The sequence below is a fragment of the Rousettus aegyptiacus genome, unplaced genomic scaffold (genome assembly GCF_014176215.1).
Source record: "Rousettus aegyptiacus isolate mRouAeg1 unplaced genomic scaffold, mRouAeg1.p scaffold_m13_p_18, whole genome shotgun sequence".
Lineage (NCBI taxonomy): Eukaryota > Metazoa > Chordata > Mammalia > Chiroptera > Pteropodidae > Rousettus > Rousettus aegyptiacus.
Window position 1 is genome coordinate 3,774,788 of NW_023416293.1, and position 22,611 is coordinate 3,797,398.

The window sequence follows — 22,611 nt, forward strand, 5'->3', positions numbered from 1 at the left end:
ATTCACTATGCCGTTCCCTGCACCCCTGTGATTCAAACACTCATGGTAGGACGGGGACAGCCTGTGGAATCCCGACTGAGGCAAAGCCGGCCCGAAGCGTGCCCTGGGGCTTCGGGACCGTCACCTCGTGCCGCGCCATCGAGGCAAGCCCAGCTCTGTCACCAAAGCGCTGTGTGTCAACCAGGCGCTCGAGGGCCCAGGAACGCTACGTTTCAGCTGCCTGGGGTTTAATCAACTAACTCCGGCCACCTAACAGCCTGGGTGGCACAGCACCCACCCACCCCCCCCCCCACCCCTCCACCCCCCCCCCCCCCCCGCCGCTGTTCCTTATCTAAAGAAGACAACAATGCCGAGATCACGGACTGATCTAGAGGGACGCTGTTCTGAGCGGATCCCGCCCACATGGGAATCCTCAGAGGCCTCTCGGTGTCTTCCACAGTCCCCACGTTTGGAGATGTCCTTCCAAGCACACGACCCCCTGGATTAAGCCATCCCACATTGGGACTCATGGTGACACCTGTCACTCAAGAAAATCCCACCCGCGCCTGGATCGTGTGCCTAAACACGCAACAGAAATTGCTGTCTCTTCCCCGCCCCCTCGGCAGCCACCTCCAGCCCCAGCCAGGAAAATAAGAGCCTCCTCCCTCACTCGTGGGGGGCAGCCCCCCCCCCCCCGAGACCTGTCATCACTCCCGGGAGTCGGGCAAACTTGGGGAGCCGTGGGCTGAAAGCCGTGGAGGAGTGGCTGGGCTGTTATTTCGTTATGTCTTCAGTTGAGGCTGTTTCGTGTGATTCTAGGGGAGGCGCCACGCCTCGGCCGCGCTTCCTCGAGAGCAGCCCGCAGCCAGCCTGCTCTCTTCTGGGTCTGGAGGATGCCGCCTCTGCACAGAGAGAGGGTCTGGCTTTCCGATCAAACCGCATGCCGTCCTGCGCCTTGAAAACGCAGAGGCTGCCAAACATGAAGCAAGCGGCAAGGGCCTGGCTTGGCAGCAGGAAGAAAGGAGGAGGGGCGAGCTCCCGAGGCTGCCAGGTGCTCATTCAGAAAGTGCAACAACCCAGCCTCCGGCAGCGATGGAAAGGGGACGAGATGCTCATCAGAGCTAAGGGGTGGACGGCGGGTGGGAACAGGCCAGACGCAGAGACTGTGCCTCCGGGTCAGCACCCCGGGCTAGGCGGGTAGCTAGAGAGGATGCCAGGGAGCTGTCCAGGCCACAGGAACCCTGAGGCCTGCTGCCCACCCGGACTGTGATTAGAAAGCCCAGTGGCCGGGGTGCAGGGTTAATAATAGGGAGTACGAAAGCAGGGCCCCCCAAGGGGGCTCACGGCGTAGCCAGGGCGCCTGTCCAGCTACAGGCATTCCCGCCCGGCACAGGAAAAAACGGCCAGACAGGTCACTCCTCCAGCTCTGGCGGAATTCTGACGGAGCCCCTGATAGGGAAAAACCCTCAGAGAGGGGCACACCCGACAGCACGAAGTCCGGCAGGGTCGGAGGCGAGCGGTCAGTCCCCCGTGGTCGCGGTTCCCGTGGTAGGACGGAAAAGAAAGGACGACGGACACGTCAATGTCCAGCTCGTCACCGCCGCGTCGGAGCCCCTTTCAAAGGTCCACAGCCCCAGACACGTGTTTTTGCAACTCGAAAGCCCCAGAAGTTCTCAAGAGGCACGTTTTCTCCCGTAACCGACCAGAACCGAGGGGAGGCCGCTCACTGTTCTTACCGATCGCAACTGGCCTGCCTAGTCCCGCGTCCCCCCCTCTGCAGAAACGGCCCGCGTGTGCGGTGGCCTGGAGCCGTTCCAGGCTCCGAGGGGGATCAGGAAATGTACGGTAAATGTCTGCTATTCTCTCTCAGATCCAAAATTTCTGAATTCAGACACCCATCCGTCCAAGGATTTCAGAAACAGGACTGCGAGCCAGGAATGGCGTTCAGTGGAGCGCGGAAGGCCGTCAGCCCGCAACCGCTCAGACCTGGGTTGGTAATTCTGTGCGTGAACATCTGGCGAATCCAGCAGTTTTGCCCCAGGGATGGGAACCCTGCCTTCCTCCCCAGGGAAAACGAAGGTCGAAACACACCCGGGCCCAGAGGTTTCAGTGGCAGGAGGTGGGGGACACCTGTGGGGACCCGCACGTCCCCCCGCAGCCACAGCCGAGGGCGCAGCAGGCCTTTCCGCTCAGGGCTGGAGTCTTCCCATTCTCATTCTCTCCCCGCGCCGCCCCCAGGCCACTCCGGCAGAGCCCGGGGATCCAGAAGAAGTGTCCGCCACGGTCCTGTCCCTTGGTGAGCCCCTGCTCGCCTGGACGGGGCCACGGCCGCCGGGCCCAGCAGCGCCGGGTGGTGTGCGCGGCAGCGGGCGGCGGGTGAGGCGAGGTGGGGTTCGGGGGGGCGGGCGCCTCCGGCCGCGGTCGGCGTCCCCGTCCCCGCCGCCACGCCACCACCCACCCCGCCGGTGCTCCGGGTGCCTGCGCCTCCAGTGAAGGCTGGCGACCCTCAAGCCTGCTGAGAAAAGCAGATGTGTTTTCAAAATAAATAATATTTTTAAATCCCCCTTTCCACTCCAAACCCAGGAAACAGCAGAAGAGAACACGTAGAGGTCCTGGTGCCCGCCGATGCCAGATGCAGCCCGCCCGGGGCCACCTTAAACTTCTAGGCGGCTCCCCTGCCCCGGCTCACAGCTGCTGTGGGATGCCCTGCTCCTTGTAGCCTGTGAGGAGGAAGCAGAGAGAGATGTTAGATACCCACCTCCCTCGGGATTTCTCCAGGAGGTACTCCAGAGGAGCACATGCTCATGGGAGCTTATTCACACAGAGGTGTGAATGACTGCTACACTCCCAAGGGCAGCTAGTCCCGAGGCCATTGGCTTTTCAATGGAGAACATGGGGTGAATGGAGAATTGTGGAACTTTAGGTTGAGTGGGGCTAGATAAAGGAGGGTATCTGTGATAGGGGCCAGAAAGTTATCAACGGGCTCCTGAAGCCACACCCCTGAAGCCACTGCACACAAGTGGCCCCGCCAGCCTGGCCTGGCACAATAGGCTTCCCCAAGCGATGGGTGCCTGGTACGGGAGCCTGGTACGTGCGGACAGAGAGGAGGCAGGGAGACAGGAAGAAGATGGCACACAGAAGGGGGTGACCATGCGTGTGCGTTCAACCTGCGGGCGTCCGTGATACGGGCAAAGGTGACTGATGTCCTCAAGCCCTTCAAACACTGCCGATAATGATAAGGCCATTGGGGAAAATTAACCACTGTTGATATTAGGGAATGCGTGCTCACTTATTTGGGTGTGAATGGGTATAATGGTTTGGTTTTGTTTTGTTTTGTAAAATAATCGCTGAAATATTTAAGGATGAAATTATGAGTCTGGAATTTTCTGAGTGGTTATTATTAGATTAGCTGGTAACTGAGCCCAAAGAGGAGCTTCAGTGGACTTAACCGATATCTTCTCTCTACCAGATTAATCATCAATTTTAGGTGCTGACCGCCCAGTGCAGGAAGTGGGGGAAGATGGAGGCAGCAGCAGGTGAAGCGAGAGCGGCCGTGAGCCGACGATTGTCGAAGTTGGGTCTTTAGGGACTCATTACGCTCAGCCCTCTGCTGTTGCCTATGTTTAAGCATTTTCCAAAATAAAAGGCTAAAAATAGAAGCCCGTTGGTTGACCCACTGGGAGACCGGGCGGGGGGAGCCCGGGCCGCCAGGCGCGAGGCCAGGCCCCCTCGGCGCACTCACCTTGGGAAACTTGGGAGCAGCACAGGACGTGAGGCAGCGTGAGGAGGAGGAGGAAAAGGAAACAGAGAAAAGAGTCTGAAAACGGAGGCCAGAGGGGCTGCCCGAACTACGGAAAAGGGGAGGAAGCGGGGTGCTGGCCCCTGGGAGAGGGACCAGGGGTAGCTGGGTGCTCGCGGTGACCAGCCGCGCGGCCGGGGGTCGGCCCCAGCGGTGTGCGGGCCGAGACACCGCCAGGAAGCTCTCTCCAGCACCCCCCCCCTGCCCCCGCGTATCCCAGCCGAGCCCTCCCTGCTCTCCTCCTACCTCGCACTCTATTTATTTTTTTTATTTTTAGTTTTTGCCTTGAGATGAATCTGAACGGACCCGAGGAAGGTCAACTGCAGGAGAGGTTTGACTGCAAGGACCTAAAGGTGTTGACGTGACCATTGCTGGCCACAGCCCAGCTGTCGGAGCCAGCTGGTTCGCCCCGATGTGGGCAGGAGCCATCGCCCGGCTTGCCTCTGGCAGCGACAATCGCACCAACGAAGGGCTTTGTTGGGTGTGGGACACCATGAGGAGCCTGGCGTGTGGAGAGGACAAAGGGCCTGAGGAGACGAGGCCCCTGCCAGGGAGGAACTGTGGCCTAACGAGGTGGATCGAAGGTGTGAGGAACGTGCTCGTGGCCGCGAGCTGTGTGACGTGCGCGGCTGCTCAAAATAGTGGTGTCTGGGTCTGTGATCTCGCTGGGGTATTTTTAAAATGCTAATTCTTCAGTCTCCTTTGTCAGGCTTGATTTCGTAAGGTTAAGCCCTTTCCCAGCCCGGTTTTGTGTCTGGATTGTGTCTGGATCGAGCATGCGAGCATGCGTGGAAGGATTGGAGAAGGTCCGCTCCCTCCCAATCGGGAAGTGAGGCCACAGCGTCTCCTGACAGAGCTCAGCTCGAAAGGAGAAATGCTGCTGCTCTGGCTGTCAAAAGCGTTTCCTGCAGGCAAATTTGCCAGGTGGCCTTTTCCTTCTTTCCGGGCAGTACATGATGGAGGGACAGGGAATAATAGACACAGCGACCTGCACTCCCTTGGGCCACACCTTGCTACCCGGTGTGGTCAGCTGGCCTGTTTCCTTGACAAGTGTGATGCCTGATGCGTCTGAGCGGAATGGGGGCTTCTCCCCCCGCCCCCGCCCCATTCGATCTCTGCCTGTCTGCACACGGGATCCCCTGCAAGCATCAGGGCTGGAGATACAGGGAGGGTCCCCCATCCAGGCAGCCGTGGACGCTACGGAGGAGGGCACAGGTACAGGTGAGCTCTCAGGGGAGAAGCAGGCCCAGCAGCAGCATGTCCCTGCAACACCCACATCCTGCCGGATCCCAAAGGCCCAGACCGATGCGGCCCCCACCCCTCCTCCAGCCCTGCCCGCCTCGTCCCGGCCCAGCCGCGGCCCCACATTCAGGGGTGGCGCCAGCAGCTACTCACTGGCGAGGATGACCATGTCCATGCCCCAGAAGATGCTCATGATCCAGCCCACCATGACGATGGCCGTGAGGATCTGGATGAGAGCCGCCGCGATGTTCAGCCAGAAGACGCAGCACACGTGCCTGTCCGGGAGGTCGGTGCGGGCTCCGCACAGCACAGTGAAGGCCGAGACAAAGGTCCCTGTGAGAGGCCAAGGGGACAGCTGTGTGAGGGCGCCGGAGACACCGCGGTACGTGCGCTCAGCACGGCCGGGGCCCAAGAGCCTGGAGAGCAGTAGCCAGTGTCCGGCACCTTCCCGCTCAGACTCTGTCCCCGTCTCCTGTCCCTGCACTAGGGAGGCCAACGTACCACCGGGAGGAGGCCCGGCAGGGGGCTGCCAGGGGCTTCTGGGGAAACACAGACATCATATGACGAGTGGTCCCTGCCGCTAAGGAGCGACAGTGCGGCCACCTGCAGGGACAGCAGACGGCGGGCGGAGAGGGCGCCCCTCGTGTGTGGCAGAGATTCCGAAGGCCTCAGAGTCCAGAGGTAAGAGCCAGTGTCTCCGGGGCGACGTGGAAGCCACCCGCAGAGGGAAATTCAGGAAATGACCTCCCGCCGCACACACTGGTCACTCAGGACGGGAGTTGAGCCCCCAGATGCCTGCAGAAGGGAGAGCGCAGGCCAGTGCAGACATCCCGGGTCCCTTCCCTGACAGGGTTCCTTCGGACACCCCAGACCTGCAAGGGGAGGGACAGGGGGCCTGAGAGTTACTGAGTAGCCACAAGGCACAGTGCAAGGTGGCAGGTGTGTCCAGGTTCCGTACCTCGCTGAAGACTTCCCAGAGCCCTATGGGTAATATTGCTATACCCAGTGACGTCTTCCCTGAGCCAATCTCTTTCCTACATGGCTCTGAGCCTCGCGACAACCCTGCAAGGCAGGTGGCCTTCTCCCTGTGTGTATTAACTTCCTGCGGCTGCTGTGACAAGTTACCACATACTCGGTGACTTAAAGCCACACAAATAGAGTCTCTCGACCACTCTGGAGGGCAGAAACCTGAAACGGATCCTCAGGGCTGGGTTCTTTCTCGAGACTCGAGGGGACAACTGGTTCCCCGCCTTTTCCAGCTCCCAGAGGCTGCCTCCTCTCCTTGGCTGGCGGCCCCTTCTCCCACCACCTAAGCCCACGGTGCCACGTCTTCGCCCCGTCGGGGCTCTGCTTCCATCCATCCATCTTCTCCCTCTGACTCCGATCCCCCTGCCTCCCTCTTATAAGGACCCTTGTGATGTCGTTGAATAGCTCATCCTGAGATCCTTAACTTAGTCACATCCGCGAGGTTCCTTCTACCGTGCGAGGGAGCACACTCGCAAGTCCCGGGGATCAGAGTGTGGACACTTTGGGGACGGAGAGCTTTCTCTTGCCTCCCGCTCTGCTTTACGCTCTGTGCTCGTCAGGTGTTTCTGACGCTGTGACAGGGCCTTGCCGAGCAAGTTTCTTCTTCCACTCAGATAATGAGGATGCTCACTAAAGTGTGGGAACACGGATTCAAGATCAATCAGCCGACCGACCGGCCCCTCAGTGTTCCTGGCACAGAGCCCAGGGCGGCCCATGGGAGATGCAGGGGGGTGAAGGCTGCTCCCTCTCAGGGATTTGATAGTCCAGCCAGAGGAGGGTCAGGGGGTGGGGAGCAGGATGGCAGAGATTAGAGGAGAGAATGAGGTGTGGCTTCCAGGATGTGGTGAGGACCACACTCCTAAAAAGTTCAAGGGAGAAACCTGAGCTTGTTTGTAAGCTGCCGGGGAGGGGAGAGGATGCGGACCTCACCAGGTAGGGGACAAGTGAATGTAAAAGGTGAGAAGGTGAGATGGTGAGGGGCAGGGAAGTACAGCAGTTATCCAAGCTGGCTTGTGCCTCAGAATTCTCAAAGCCAGGTTTGAAAAAATGCAGGCTCCAGGGCCCCAGGCCACCAGAGGCCCGGGGACAGGTCCGGGGACTGCTTGTTTAAAAATGAAAGAAACGTTCCACCCGTGGATCCAGCGTACGGTGGGGTTTGGGAACCCTTCTCTGAGAGGTGGAGGGATTGGCCTCACAGACAGAGACAGAAAACCACATGACCTGTAGGAAATGAGCCCACGATTCCGGCCTTTCGCTCTGTCCAACCGCGTCCCCCACAGGGCTCAGTGCCGAGTGAGGGAGGCGATGTCACCCTCTGCGGCAGAGGCAGCGGGACTCGGCCCTGGGTGTGATGTCCCTGCAGGCACCAAGGCCCAGCCAACGCTGATTGGCACAAAGGGAAATGATGCTCACGATCTGTCCTGTCCACCACCGAACTCAGTGTTCCAAGACACCTGGAACTTGGGCGAGGACATGGGCTTCGCAAGTCCTCCTCCCACGACCCCGAGGAAGAACGGCCTGAGCAGGACCCCCGGCCTCAGCCCATGGGGACTTTCAGCAAAGACGCCAGTGGGCTTTGCTGCCGCAGTCGCCTCTGGCCACCAGCTTCCCCCAGGAGCTCAGGGCTCAGGCCTCAGACGCAGGCAGCGGGGAGGGCAAAGCACCTGCCCACTTCCGTCCTAGAAATCCCGCTGGGTCCTGGGAGAGAGCTCCCCCCGCCTGGCTCCCACCCCCTCTCCTGCTTCTTTGGGGAACTGGAAGAGAAGCAGCCGGAAGTGGGCTGGCGCAGTCTCCCACCAGGAAAGGGGTCAGCTCTGCTCCCGAGGACAGGGTCTGAGGGCTGGAAATGTCGTTCACGGGTTCGGCGTTCCGCATGACTCACATGAGAGCTGTGGGAGGCGCCGGCGTGGGGAGGGGGTCCCAAGGTCTCTTGGAACTCGGGGGGGGGGGGGCGGGGAGAGAAGGGCAGCGCTGTCTTCTGAAGCAGCTTCCCCTGAGAACATGTGCTCCCGTGGGGCCGGGGCCAATAAGTCAGTCAGATCCCCCATGTCACCTGCAGCTGGCTCTGCAGCCAGTACCATGTGCGGCTTGTCAGCGGCCATGACTTACACCTGGACACTCTCCGTCACTCCTCCAGGGAAGGTGGGTTAGCACAGCCCTTGAATGTGAGCTTTGGGGGACAGGCAGGAAATGTAAGGGAAGGCCTGGCCCAGACTTCACAGCTGATTTGAAAGGACAATCCACGGGCCCTACGAAACAGGTCCCACTGCCAACTGCTGTCTAGTTTGGAACCAGAATGAGGCGAATGGGAGATCACGTTCAGGGTCAAACTCAGCCTCGTTGGGAAGCTTCGATTCTCAAACCTTGGGCGGCATAAGAAGCAATGGAGATTGTACTAAAAATACACTTTCCGGGGCCCACAGCCCCTCGCTCTTGCTCCAGCAGGCCTGGCCATCATGTTTTCACCATTGTGCAATGATTTCGACTGGAAATGGAAGGGAAAGAGAAGTGACCGTAAGTTCACCAACGATTCTGGACAGGAGTCCTGGGAAGACAGACTCGGGATGGACTGAGGGCGCACAGGGGCCACGTGTCCCCGGCGAAGTGAGCCGAGAAGACGGGGCCTCAGCCCTCGAGGGGGCCCAGGGCGCCCCGTGATGCCCGCACCTTCGGTTCTAGAGCCTTAAGAAATGGGACAGAAGCAGGAGAGGATGCCGGACGTCGCGTGTTCACGCCGCTGCGGGAGGCACCGTCCGTTTTCTCGGCTCAGCGCCTCCGGCACAGAGCACGAGGAGAAGGTGCTCAGATGATGTGCGCGTCTTAGAAGGTCAGAGGGGTCTCCGTGAGTCGGAAGATATCGGCCCAGGGTTCAAGGCCGCAGCGCTCTGCAAGGGCGACTGAGTCCTCACCCGGGAAGTGCTTCGTCAATCCAACACTGTGCTGTGCTCCCCGCCCGCACCCCGGCCCGCACCCCGGCCCGCACCCCGGCCCGCACCCCGGCCCACACCCCGGCCCACACGGAACGTGCCAAGACGAGGCCGACTACAAAGCCGAAAGAGAACAGCGCGAGGCGAAGCATAGTTCTCGCGTTTCCGTCGTCCTGAGCACCCTCGGCGTTCTCCAGGATGAGTATCCCCGTGCCTTGGACCCGTGTCCCCTGGACCGGTGGCACAGAGGGTCTGGGAACTGCTTTCGCCCTTCCAGACAGCACACAGACATCCCGAGGAGGTCGCGCCAGCCCGTCGGCGTGCCAGCTCAGAGCGTTTGGGGAGCTCATCACCTCGGTGCTGTAACTGGGGCCCCGGTGGCCACTCACTCCGCCTCTGATCAGCTGGAGACGGGGATGGGGATTCATCATGGCTGGAATCTTCCGAGCATAGGCTTCATGGAAGAAATGTAATGAGGGGTAGACAGGCGGGCCTTCTGTTCCCCCAGTGAAAAGAAGGTGTAAGGCCTCCTCCAGGACCATGTGGCCCTTGCCCGGGCTCCTCCCCTCCCCTCTCCCCGGCCAGCCGGGCACACACTCTGTGCTCGTCCCTGGGCCTCGGGCAAATGCCAACTGGCCGCTTGGACTGAGGGCTGAGGACCTCGGGGAAAGGCAGCAGGTCGATGTCTTCAGACAGAGAAGGGGCTTCACGTGAGACCTCGGTGGGGGACAGTCCTCAGTCGCAACCGCAGCCATGGGATGAGCCTTGGCATACAGAAAGGACGGCAGGGGGCCCCCCCGGCTGCCGGATGCCACAGATAAACCGGTCATCCTGCCTCCCGAGGACAGAGGACACGAGACCAGCTCCTCCTCGGTCCCTCTTCCCACCGTGATGTCAGGCCGGTTGTTCTGCTGGAGGCCAGGCCGACTGGAGCTGATAACTAATTCTAATGGTGCTGGGCGTCTCCATGCTTGTTAGCCATCTGCGCTGCCCCGGCCTCCCCTGCCAGGTCCCCGACCAGCTCTGAGCCCTGGACGGACGTGAGGGCCTGGGCAGCTGCAGAGCACAACCGCCGGTCTCTCTGGCAGGTGGGGGGCAGGGAGGCCTCGGGGTCCCCCCAGGATGTTGAGCCTGAGCAGAAATTTAACCATGTGGAGTTTCCTGGTTCCCCAGCTCTGAGCTCTGGGCTTAAATGCCAGAGGGCGGACGGAGGAAGTGGGGAGGGGACAGGGACGGGCGCGCCAGCCCGTGAGGCCCGAGCCCTGCCCCCTCGCCTTCCGCAGGACCAGCGTTAGGTGTGGCCAGTCAGGTGGGAAGGTGGGGGAGGGCGGCAGTGGTGACCTTTGTGAGAGGCGACAACGCAGCTTCCGTTTCCTTAGAACCTGCAACCTGGCAAGATGAAATTTCCACGGCTGGGTAGACGCTGAGATGAAAACAGAGCGGGGCTCTGCCCGAGGTCACAGCCGCCGGGGAGCCTCCGGGCACGGCCGCGGCAGAGCTGGGGGTAGCATGAGAAAGAGGATGCCAAGGGTTCTTATTTGGAAGCCGGGAAAGGACTCCCGTCCCAAGAGACCTTGAGGAGCCACGAGGAGTCGTTTAGGTGGCCACAGGACAACAGTGGAAAAAGCGGTGGCTCGGCTGAGCTGGCGCCTCCGCCTCCCGGAGGACAAGGGAGGGAGGAGGAAAGGTGGAAGGAGGCGCCCGGCGCTCGTGCTCAGGGGCTCCCCGTCTGGCTGGGGACTCCCACGGGCCTGGCAGACACACACACCTGCTTCTTCCTGGAGCCGTGCCCTGCGGACTGGCCCGCGCATGTTCTCCTGTGCCAGGAACGGCTTCCTGCCAGGACCCGTGGGATCGGGCTCCGGATGGCTGTCTGCAGTCGAGGCTGACGTTGCTGCGCAGGCCGTGGGGACACACCCCAGGGAGGGCTTGCCCATTGGGGTCTTTATTTTGGAAGTAACCGACTCACGCAGGCTTAAACAATGAAGGGATTCATCGGTTCATACAACCGAAAAAGTCCAGAAAGGCATTACGGGGCAATGGTTAGGAGTGTGGACTCTTGGATCAGACTGCTGACTTTAATTCCTGACGCTGCCATTCACTGGCTATGTGAACTTGGACAAATTACTCTCCCCGTCTCTTTATCAAAAGATTTTAGATCTATTTCCTCATCTGTAAAATAGGGGTTATAATAATACCTGTATCCAGGGCTCTGTGAAACGCTTAATATAGATTATGCATGTAAAGTGCCTGGAATATACTAAGTGCTTAATCCCTGTTTGCTGTTTCGAGCCTCAATAAGAATTCAGGATTGTTTTGATCCCATGGCTCAATGGTTCAACAAGAACTCAAATCTTCCGTCTCTCTGTCCTGTCTTCCACGGTGTCAGCTTTATCACAAGAACAACTTCCCACGTGGTGACAAAATGATTGCAGCGGCTCCAGGTTTCACACCACACACCTCTTATCCAAAGGAGGCAGAACGTTTATTTCTGTTTCAGTTTTCCAAGAGCAGAAGTCTTGAGATTTACCCCACGAGGACTGCTTAGGTCACACACCTACCCTCGAACCAACAATTTGGCAAAGTAAAGGTAACGTGCCGATTGGCTTAAGCAATTAGAAATGGGGTCAGCTTCTCCTGCAACACCTAGGAGACCTAAAGGAGGGGTGGACTACTGAGCGAAAATCTGGGGAAGTCAGCGGAGGCCTAAATGATGCTGGATGAGTGAGACGTTCACTAACGGAAGAGAAAAGTGTTGCAGAAATTAACCAGAGAAATGGTACATTGAACCATCTTTTTCCAAAGAGAGATGCAGTGGCTTTAAAAGATGGCCGTGTGGTGGCCGAGCCGAGGGGGGTCCTGTGGGAGAGGACCCGGTAGCTGTGATGCCTGAGGAGCGGGGAGGGCGGGGGAGCCAGGAGCTGGGTGGGCTGCAGTTAGGAACGGAAGGCAGGCAGGTCTCAGTGGGTTCCCAGAGAGGCCTCGGCAGGCAGCGTGCCCAGCTTCCTCCCCGCCGCCTCCTCTCCCTGATTCTGCTGGCCTCCTATTCTTCCCCCCACCCACTAACTGGCTGGCTGTCCTCCCCCTCCAGCTCCCCGGCTTCTACTCCCTCCCACTGCACAACCCGCCCCAGCGCTCCAGCTCGGAGCCCAGACGGCTCCGCACGCAGCCCACGCTCCTCCCAGGGGCCCTCGGATCACCCCGCTGTGCCGTGTGCACCTAGCTCTGCTCTCTCGCTGTCGTGCAAAGCCTTCAAGGGCCCCGGCCCTGTCTGATTCACCTTCGAGGCCCCTATATTGCCTAGAAAGTTAATTTGCATGTAGAAGATACTCAAGTATCTAATGAATCCGAATTTACTAGAATCATGTCACGTGCTCACACTGATGACAGCTTCCGGGTAGAGAGTGGTCACAGGAAGTTGCACTCTGTCCCTTGCACAGGGTCTGAGCCCTTTGAGGAGGTGCAGCTGAGAGGGAAGGACCCGACTCTGGACCCAGCCCGCTTGGGTTTGGGCCCCCGCCTGTGTGACGCGTGAGAAGTCGCTTCGCATCTCTGCGCCTCGATCTCCCCATCTGAGAAGGAGAGTGATGACCTCTCCCTCTGCCATGCCCTGAACTTCACAGGAGGTGCTTGGAACAGCGCCGGGCCCCGCGCTGCAAACCATACTCGTAGTGCCACGATCGCTGAAGCACGTTGTCGCGTGAGGAATACAGCTCGCAGCTCGATGCCCTCGATGCTCCGCGCAGCAGGGCGGTGTCTGGAACACGGCGGGCCTTCAGCACGGTTTATAAAACGAACAGATCACCACAGAGGCGCGAGCCAAGGCCCGAAGATCTGCGCGTCTACAGAACTGGACGAGCCGCGTTTCTGCTGTTTCTGCTGCTCTCCCGTCCTCTTCCCAGGTTGACCTTGAGCGGGCCATGTGCTCTTTGGAGGTGAGCTCAGGCTGACCTTGTAAGCACATGCCCAGTGGGCCGCCACGGCCCCCCACCTCGCCGCCTTCGCCCATTCCTGGGGTCTGCACGTAGATCCCAGAAACGAGGTGCCCGCCAGGGTCGTCTTAGCTGAGAAGCCAAGGAGATGAGCCACCCTTCCTGGTCCCTGCAGATGAGGGACGAGCTGAGGTCCCGTGAAGACAGGCAGCCTGCAAACCCTCTAAACGCCCGGCTGCCTGGGGAAGGCCCCGTGAGAAAGGAAAGTGGAGTCGCATCCTGACTTCCAGCCCTACTCGGGCACTTACCACTGCAGGACCTCACCCTTCGCTTTCCTCTGAGCATCCCTCCCCACCCCCGGGATGGTTATTATCATTGATGTTATTATTATTATTATTATTGGCACCCACTAGAATTCAGTCCCCAGGATGCTTGGGCTGGGCGCCACTTTGCCTTCAGAAAATGAAAACGATCTGGCTTCTTGGGGGCCTGTCCGATCCAGGAAGTAGCTTCCTACCCCTCCCACAGGCCTGGCAGGGTCTGGGAAAGGGACAGGAGAGCGGACAGTCTGGCAACGAGGAACCAAAGCCCTGTAGAGAAGGAGCCACATGAGCAACATAAGGACGCCATGTCCCAGACCGTCCCACGTCCCCGAAGCAAACACAAACGAACCCAAACACATATCAGAGAAAAGTTCCCCCAAAGGTTCCCCCCACAACCCCCTTCCCACAGCGAAATGTCAGGAATATTTCAAGATATGTGACGAGCCATTTCACACAGATCCAGCCTCAAAACTCATGCATTCGTCCCCGAAATGCTGTGACCGTTTTGCACACACACTGTCGGGAACATCGGCCCCGCGGGAGGGGCCCCCCAGGACCCACATCGGGATTCGGACTCGTGGGCTTTGGTCACAGGTCACCCCGAGAAGTCAGAACACTCAGCTTAGTCACCCACTTCATTCGCCAACCCCGGCTGCAAATCCGCTATCTCCAGAAAGGAATGAATTTCACCCTCCTTGGATGAGTTTTTTGGAAATGATTTAAAATTTTCAAGAGAATGTGTTGCCGACCCTGAGGCCAGATCCTTCAGGGTGGGGGGCGGCAGGGGCGGGGGATGTTCTCAGCTTGTTCTGAGTAACAGCGGCCCTGCTGGACCAAGGACATTTGGGACAAGAGGAATGTCCATCAACATGCATCACGTAGCTGTGAACTCATCATTTCCCAGTCACCCCCTCGGAGGTGATGGTGGTCAAAGGCAGAGCGCACAGGTGGTTAAAAGGCAGCCCTGTACCCTTCTGTTCCCTTCCCTGTGCTCTGCCCGTGGGGACGGACACCCAGCAGGTCGGGGTGAGGGTGAGCAGCTGCCACCATCAGCATCACCAACCTTATCTCTGCACTTCTGGGCTCAGCACCTCACCTGCTGGAGTGCCCCAGGCCACCTCTACAGGGCTCAAAGAAACAGGTACAAAGGGAGAGGCATCCTGCATTCATGCCACACGCCCTGAGGGAACGCCGGCAGGACGACCAAGGACCCGGGGACGCTTGGGAGTACGTACAGTGTAACTAGACGATGTACCAACCACAATCAGTTGTTACCTTATATCTATATTTACAATTAATGCCAAGCCTTGTCACTGTTGCGACTGGCAAATTAACCTTGCTTTTAGGCTCTGTTTCCAAAGGTAACTAGTCGGAGGGCCCAGCAAAGGAACACAACTACTCACAGCTGACATCTCGCAGGATGCTTTGGGCCAGAAGTGACACAAAGCCAACTCCAACCAGGGTCAGAGATGTGAAGCATTGATCTCAGATGACAGGCAGGCCCTAAGGGAGTTCGGAGGTTGGGTAATGAAGCTGCTCAATTGTGCCCCGATCTCTTTCCATCTCTGCACTGCCACCCTTAGCGGGGGCTTCGACCTCAGGTTGGCTTCCAGATGGCCGAGGCTCCAGGAATCTCAGCCTCGATGTGACAATGTCCGGAAGAATAGAGATGGCTTTTTCCCGTGCTCCCCTTTTAGGCCGGAGGAAATGGTTCCCTGATTAACGATCATCGAGTCGCCTGTCATTTCCGAACGGGTCACCCACAGAGGGAGGGAGTTCCAAGATGGGCTCAAACTAGACATCTTGGCGGCAAGGATGCTGGGAGTCGGCCTCGCTGCCCGCCACACGTGGCCATTACCGGGAGCAGCGCCCCTACACACTTCACCTCTGGGCACACACCCTCCCAGGCAACCAGATGCCCCGAATCAGCCCCGGAGACCACTGTGGTGAGACGTCACAGCCAGACAGACATCCAGCGTCCATTAGAACAAGCACAGCGCGTTACAAATGCCCCGCCCACGTGTCCATCAACAGGGGAACAGGTACGCAAACTATGCTGCACACGTCAATGGAATATTATCCAGCCTGAAAAAGGAAGGGGACTCTAGCATGTGCCACAGCATGGAGGAGCCTCACGCTAAAGTCGAATAAGCCAGTCGCAGAAGGACAAATGTCACGTGATCCCTCGCGGAGACAGTAAGTGGAACAGTGATCCGGGGAAGGGGATGGGGAGTTATTATTTAATGGGAACAGAGTTTCGGTTTGGGATGATGAGAAAGTTCTGGAGATGGATGGTGGTCATGCGATGTTGTGAATGTACTTAATGCCGTAGGTAGCGCACTTAGAAGATTAGTATGATAAATTTTATGCTCTGTACATTTTACCACAATAAGAACAATGACCTTCGAGAGCTACTAACTCACCAGTCATTGGCAACCTTAGTGTAAGGTGAGTCTTTACTTGGGAAATGACACTCCAGGCAGCAGCCGCCGGGGAGCCTTGATCTTGTGTAGTCTCTCCACACCTGAATTTAATCTCGTCACGACTTTTAAAGCACGGGAAGAATCCCTTTTACTTCTCTGACTTGAATGCCATGCTGATTAAAGAGGACCAGCCTGGTAGGGAGGCAGTGTGTGAACACCAAAACCAGGGCTCCGGGCCCCCTGGGGCCCTCATCACTGGAGACCCGGAACACACAGCCGCCTCGCCCCCGGCCCCCAGAACCAGCTCTGCCCCTCTAACTCTGCTCCTGCGGCCACCTGGCCAGCAGCTCCAGGGGACTGTGTGTCATCCCCTCTAATGAGGTGCTTCTGAGACCCGGAGTGAGGACAGACCGTCAATCCACCTGCCGGGGAGCCGCTGGGAGAGGAGCTGGGAGCCTTTCTGGGGATGCTCATCTGATTACTGAGCCAAGGAGAGAATTACGGGGTCAGACACAGTGTTTCTGCCGCTGATGGATTTCTCAGAGCAGAACTCATTAGGCGAAGGGAGACTTATCTGGGGCTTTGCAACCGCGGGCAATACATTCTCTTCCCAATGCTCTAAACAAGCAGGAAAATGACGGAGGTGGCAGCCAGGGGCTGGGCAGGGCAGGACTCAGCACCAGGCCTGACGCCAGGGCGGGCTCTGGGGAGAAGCTCACCACCAGACACATTTCCTATTAGGGCAAGAAGACTGCAGATGCGAACGGCCGAATCCGTGTTCAAAGTGCCACTACAGGCGCACACTGCCTGAAAAGGGGCCGGAAATGGGTGACCGAGCAAGGCGAACCGTTCTGTAGGAATGGCCGGTTATTTTTTTCTGCTCGGCAATGGCACTTGGGGAAATTTTGTCCTCTGATGGATTCCCAGGACTGCCCCCCACGTCCTCCCCAGCGGGGACTGTGCAGGGAGAGGCTGGCCCTTCTCCCGGCTCTCGCCCACCCTGCCCCACACTTCCATTGCCACTTAATCACCCCCACTCCGCTCCCATGATCCAGGGGACCAGCTGGAGTTCAGGGAGCCAGCTCGCCTCCTACATTCCCACCTCGGGGGCCCGGATGGCGTGGGGCCCAGAAGGGCGGCGGCCTGTCAGAGGGCCAGGCCAGGCCAGGCCAATCCGTCCATCCATGAACCTGCAGCCCCAGGATAGGGGTGGCTCCTAACTCTTCTCCCTATCTCCGCGTCTCCCTCTCCTGTGTGTGTGATGGGACCGAGTGGCCACCTTCACCTTTGCTGAGAGCGTCTCTGCACCAGGCCTGCTCAAGTCTTCCTTGCAAACGTTCCTTGAGTTCTCACGCCGCCCCTGAGCGGCTGCTCCTTGCAAGGTGGGTGGCAGAGCAGGGGTCGAGTGGCTGTGCCGGGGGGTGGGGGGCGCATCGACCCGGCTCCGCTCCCGTCTAACTTTGGGCAGGTCGATCAGGCTCTTTGTGCTTCGGTTTCTCCTTCTGCCAGATAGGGGCGATGTTAACAGGTGTGTCCGCCAGCTCGGGCCGCCGTGCAGAACACCTCAGACAGGGCGGCTTAAACGACGGAATTGACTTCTCACAGTTGCGGAGGCTGGGAGGTCTGGATGCGAGGTGCTTGGAGGTGGCCACCATCTCCCTGTGTTCTCACAGAGCAGAGAAAGCACAGGAGCCTCTGATGCCTCTTCCATAAGGACACTAATCGCACTGAGAGGGCCCCACCCCTATGACCTCATTTAAATCTGAATTATGTCCTAAAAGGCCCATCTCCAAACACAGACACATTTAGGGTGAAGGCTTCAACACATTACAGGCGGAAGTCGGGGGAACACAACTCAGTCCGCCACCACAGGCCCGGAATGGTGAAGAAGTGAGTTGAGACACACAGAACCCCCACAATGGAGCGAGGTACCTGGTCACAGAAACAGTGGGGAGCCCGAGAGTGTGGCCCAGACCTGTGCCCTTCACCCCGACGCTGGGGACACTCTCCGCCCCGCTCGTCACGATGGGGGTGGGGTACCCGCTCTTTTCGCTTGTCCCCCATGAGTGCAGGGCAGGCCTCTCCCTGGAGGGCTGGGAGGCCTGCAGCCCCGGGCACCCGCCCGCACCCCGCCCCACGCCCTGTTCCTCTCTGTCTCTCTGGTTTGCTCATTGCCACAGCCTGACTCCCACCCGCCGGGGCTTCAGGAGTCCTGCACAGCCCCAGCTCAGAGGCAGCCCTGGGGACGTTTAGACTCCTCGACTCCATGGTGGATTTCTGAACATTCCACCCCTGTCTCCCTCAAAAAAGATGCTCTCTGTTCACCCAGGGCAAAGAATGAGAGACAGGAACCAGACTTATGGGCCAAAATCTATTAACTAAAATGAATAACTCCCCAAGGAAACTCCTCCACCCTGCCTCGGGTTTCTGTCAGGGGCCATTTCTCTAAGACCCTGTCCATTTTCTTGACCTGCAGTCCAGTCACGGCCACCACGGTCCCCCCTCCTCCGCTCAGCTCTCTCCACTCTAGAGTAACGACCCCACCCTTGTCTCCCCCATACACACACGGTTACGTGAGGTCACCACATCCCTTGCTCCGTCTGGTCACCTGTTACTTTTGCCTACTTCGCATTGGTTACCATTCTTCTGGAAACAGCGCCGTGGCTTGGTGGGCAGACCTCGGGTACACAGAAGTGAGAAGCAGGAGGATAAAGGAGGAAAAGGGGCCCTCGCCTTCCCTCCTAACCCTGGGGCTGCATGAGCTGGGACTGAAAAAAATTATCTCTTTATCTTCACTAACCTAACTCAATTTAACCATTTCCTTTCGTGATAGATTTAGGCAGCGGCCATAATCATGTTTGATGAAGCGGACCCTGGCCTTCGTCGCCAGTAGAAATCACAGACATTTCCTTTCACACTGAAGCTGAGAAGCAGGTTTCTCAAATACCACTGACGCTCATCACTATTTTAAAATTTTGGTGTTTATTTAACCCGCTGCTGGATCTTCTTATTTAATACATTAAAATAGAAGTACAGTGTTTCTATATACAATTTTTTTTGATATTTTGATAATTGTTTTTCAGTATCGTTGGTTTTCTTTGTAATTCTATGTATTAAATGCATTTAAAAAAAAAAAAAACATTATTCTGAGAAGGCTTTACCATACTGCTAAAGGGTCCAATCAATAGTGCCAAAACAGGCCCAGAACCTCTAGATCTGGGTCTCCCTAATGCTTCCCCCAGGGCTCGGACCTGCCATTCTTCAAATACAAACTACATAAAGAAGGCCATCTGACTGCACGCTGGGAGCAGGTCCAGGGGACCCGGATGCCGGAGGAGGTGGGAGGCAGGAGAGAAGAGCCCTCCCCGTGATGCTTGCCCTGCCGGCCATAAGGAAGCCAGGCAGAGGGGGGTGTCTTGGCGACCATGACATGAGGTACTAGGACGTTTTCTGGCCCCTGGAGCTCTCTAGTCTAAACCAACGACCACTGACTGGCTGTACCTGTTCAGAGTTCTGAGTTTTTCTACCTATTACCGGCGCTATGCTCAGACAGTCTCTCCTACTCCTTAGATGTTCAATGCATTTGATATGGTGCTTGTGGGCATCGTTGGATGTTCCAACACTGCCGGAGAGCTCTGGATGAGCCCTGTTGCTAAGAGACAAATCCCAGATGTTTCTTTAAGCACCCAGCTCCACACATTCCCCCTCGTGCGACTCCGTTGTGTCTTCTCGTGGGCTGCTTGAGTTAAACTAACAGCTGGTTTCCAAGAGCCTCATTCTGAGCCTCCAGGAAAATTCAATGACTTGCTCCAATGACCCGGGGGAGCCACTTTTAGAATTTGGGGCAATGGCCTTGGGCAGGAAGGAAGGTACCATCAGGGCCGAAGCTGCCCGCAGACTGGGAGCAGGGGGCTCATGAAGGAGGCCTCCTCGGAGGGACCAGCTCCAGACAAAGGGACAAGAGAAGCCCCGATATGCAGAAACACCTCGAGCGACCAGTGAGCTGCGATCCTGTCTCAGGGCTTCTGGAGGCTCCTCGTGGGGACCCGACGTCACCATTCCCTTAGCGTGGCTCCAATTTTAATGTGCTCAGACCACATCTAACCTCGCTTCTGTCCTGGAAGCCTCTAGTCTCCTCACTATTTCTACCAGATAGCGCAGAGCTGGGGCTCAGGGGAACACTGTCCCCCACAACCCCAAAGGCAGAAAGGGCCTCATGGCAGGTCACCACTGGTAGCAGGCGCTCCTGGGTTCCTTCTTCTCCCCCAGCCCCAGCTTAGAAGCACACAAAGTGCCACCGACTGAGGGTCCCAAGAATAAACCCTTCTCAAATCAGGTTCTTTAAAAAACAAAAACAAAAAAAAGCAAAAAAGCAAGTTCCCCAGCTCTGCCCCACTCCTACTCCTGCTAAATCAGACTCTCTGAGGGTGGGAGTAGGGACTCGACATTTAACAGGTTTCCCAGAGGACCCGGATGCACGCCGAGGCTGGAGAACCGCGGTGTAGGACCACACGGCAGCCGCGTTCTGTGCCCAGGTTACTGAGCACCAGAGATGAGCCAGCCCCTGGGCCAGAGCCTGGAGCCGCGGCGCCGAGGAGGGCTGGTCCTGCCTCGACTCGCCTGCCGTCCGGCGGCCACCGCTGCACACGGCGTGGCTCCTCTCAGGGCTAGCGTGGGAGGGCCGGCTGCACCCCAATACCAGTGCCAAGGATAACAACAATATTTAATTTAAAAAACATTTTAAGCGAGCACGGGAAATGGTTAGACATTTCTCCAAAGACATACAGAGAAGCCCAACAGGTACATGAAAAGATGCTAATGTCACTAATGGATCAGGGAAATAAATGCGAATCAAAACCACCATGAGACATCCCCTCACACCTGCTGGAATGGCTGTTATCGAAAGGAAAAGAAAAAGAAACAGAAATAACAAGTGTTAGTCAGGATGGGGAGACAAGGAAACCCCGTGCTCTGTTAGTGGGAATGTAAATTGGCGCAGCCATTATGCAAAACAGTACGGAGTTTCCTCAGAAAGTTAAAAATAGAACTACCAGATGATCCAGCAATCCCAGTTCTGGGATATACCCAAAGGAAACAAAACCGCTCTCTTGAGGAGATATCTGAACATGGGAATGTTCACTGCAGCATCATAGTCAAGATACGGAAACAACCTAAATGGATGAATAGATTAAAAAATGTGATATATATATATCTATCTTTTTCAGCCTTAAAAAAGAAGGAAATCCTGCCATTTGCAACAACATGGATGAAACTTGAGGTACGATGCTAAGCGAAATAAGCCAGACACAGGAAAACAAATATTACATGATCTCGCTTACATGTGGAATCTAAAAAAAAAAAAAAAAAAACAGACTCTAGTAGCAGAGAGTAGAGTAGTGGGACCAGAGGCCGGAGAGCGGCGGGGAAAGGGGAGGTTAAAGGAAAAAAAATGCTTTAGAGCTGGAGGAGGGACTGTCGTCCTCACTGTGATCCAAGCGCTATGCGTGGAATCGCTCGTAGAACCTTCAAAAGCACCCCGTGAAGTGGGAACTATCCCCATCCCCATTTCGCAGATGAAGAAACTGAGGCATAAAGAGGTTACGTAACTGGCTCGAGGTCACACAGCTATCACGTCACAGGGCGGAATCTAGACCGCCGACAAAACAAAGAAGCTAGATCCGGAAAAGGGTCCCCAGGACTCAGGGACCCCACGACGAATGAATAAATGCATTCTGGATCCCTGACTCTACTTTCATCAAATGTCCTTTGCTCTGGAGCCCACGGGGGACCGACCGCCCCCTCCTAGGCCCCTGCCCTTGGGCGGTGCGCCGGGTGGTTCTGCTTCTTCTTAATTGTTCCCTCCTCTGGTCCTGGCAGGGGGCCTGGCCTTCCTGCACCCTGGAGCACGGGGGCGGGGGGCATCTCAGAGGGCAGCTCCCCAGGGTACAGCTCCCCACGGCACTGCATGCCTGGGACTCGCCCGCGGTCAGGGACGTGGGTTCCTCCCCGGAGCAGGGGCGGCGACCGCCAGAGTGGGCAACAGGCAGAAAGGCACCAGCCCAGCGGCTGCTACCTCCTCCTCCCTACCGCCCACCAGCCCCCCCGCCGAGCTGCCTGCCACCGAAGTATTATTAAAAAAAAAGAAAGAAAGAAAGAAAGAAAGGAAAGAAAGCTTTAAATTAAACGTGTGTAACGGGAAGAGTCTGGAGCAGCGCTGCAGGCACCGTTCTGGTTCTGATTCCCACGCGGGACGGGGCCGTGAGCCACTTTCCACGCCAGATTCATCTGGGCCATTTCGGGGCAAACAAAAATGCTTGGGAAGCCCTCTGAGCAGCCCCGGGGGGCATCACTGCAGCCGGCCGCCTGGTCCTAGACAAGTCTCCCCGCCCAGGGTTGATGGTCATCACATCCCCAGGTCCCGGGCAGGGAAGGCGCAGCACAGAGATACCCGCTCTCCATCCCGCATCTTCAGTGGGGCTCAGCCCAGGTCACCCTCAGAGTGAGCCTCGCCCAGAACCTCGCTACTCCAGAAGCGCAAAATGTCCCTTCGTGCCTCTCATTCGTCACTGTTTTTCAATGAACACACTTAAAAAAACAAGTCACCAGCCTCGGCAGCCACAGTGTCTGCAGACTGGACAGACCACTGGCCTCGTCTCGCTGTGAGCATAGAACCGTGAGCAGCAGAGCTGGTGTTCGGTGCCTTTCGAACTTCTGCAAACTCTGAACATGCCCTTGTCCTGAGCACATCTGGGGCACCAGTGTGTAGGCCCTCACGTGCACACGTTACCAGGTGTACAGGCTCGCACATGTATGTACATGCCGGGTGTCAGGCTCACACATGCCCACACCAGATGTGCACACACAACTCTCCCGGGCAATGAAGTTGGGCTTTCAAGGAATGCAGAGCAGCCCTCTGTCAGACAGGAAGTCTGGCACGTCCTCCTCAGGGCGGCCCCGTTT

The 22,611-nt window shown here is 57.6% G+C and overlaps 1 protein-coding gene across 1 annotated transcript in view; it reads right to left on the reverse strand.

Annotated features, from left to right (window-relative positions):
- Positions 1 to 311: 311 nt before the first annotated feature.
- The window catches only part of STUM (stum, mechanosensory transduction mediator homolog), a 39,932-nt gene continuing 17,632 nt past the window's right edge, over positions 312 to 22,611 (reverse strand). The window contains exons 2-4 of the mRNA XM_016157467.2: positions 5,174 to 5,353; positions 3,722 to 3,730; positions 312 to 2,699 (exon numbers count right to left, since the gene is read on the reverse strand). Of these exons, the coding sequence (XP_016012953.1) occupies positions 2,665 to 2,699; positions 3,722 to 3,730; positions 5,174 to 5,353 (224 nt within the window). The 3' untranslated portion in view covers positions 312 to 2,664. The remainder of the gene's footprint in view (positions 2,700 to 3,721; positions 3,731 to 5,173; positions 5,354 to 22,611) is intronic.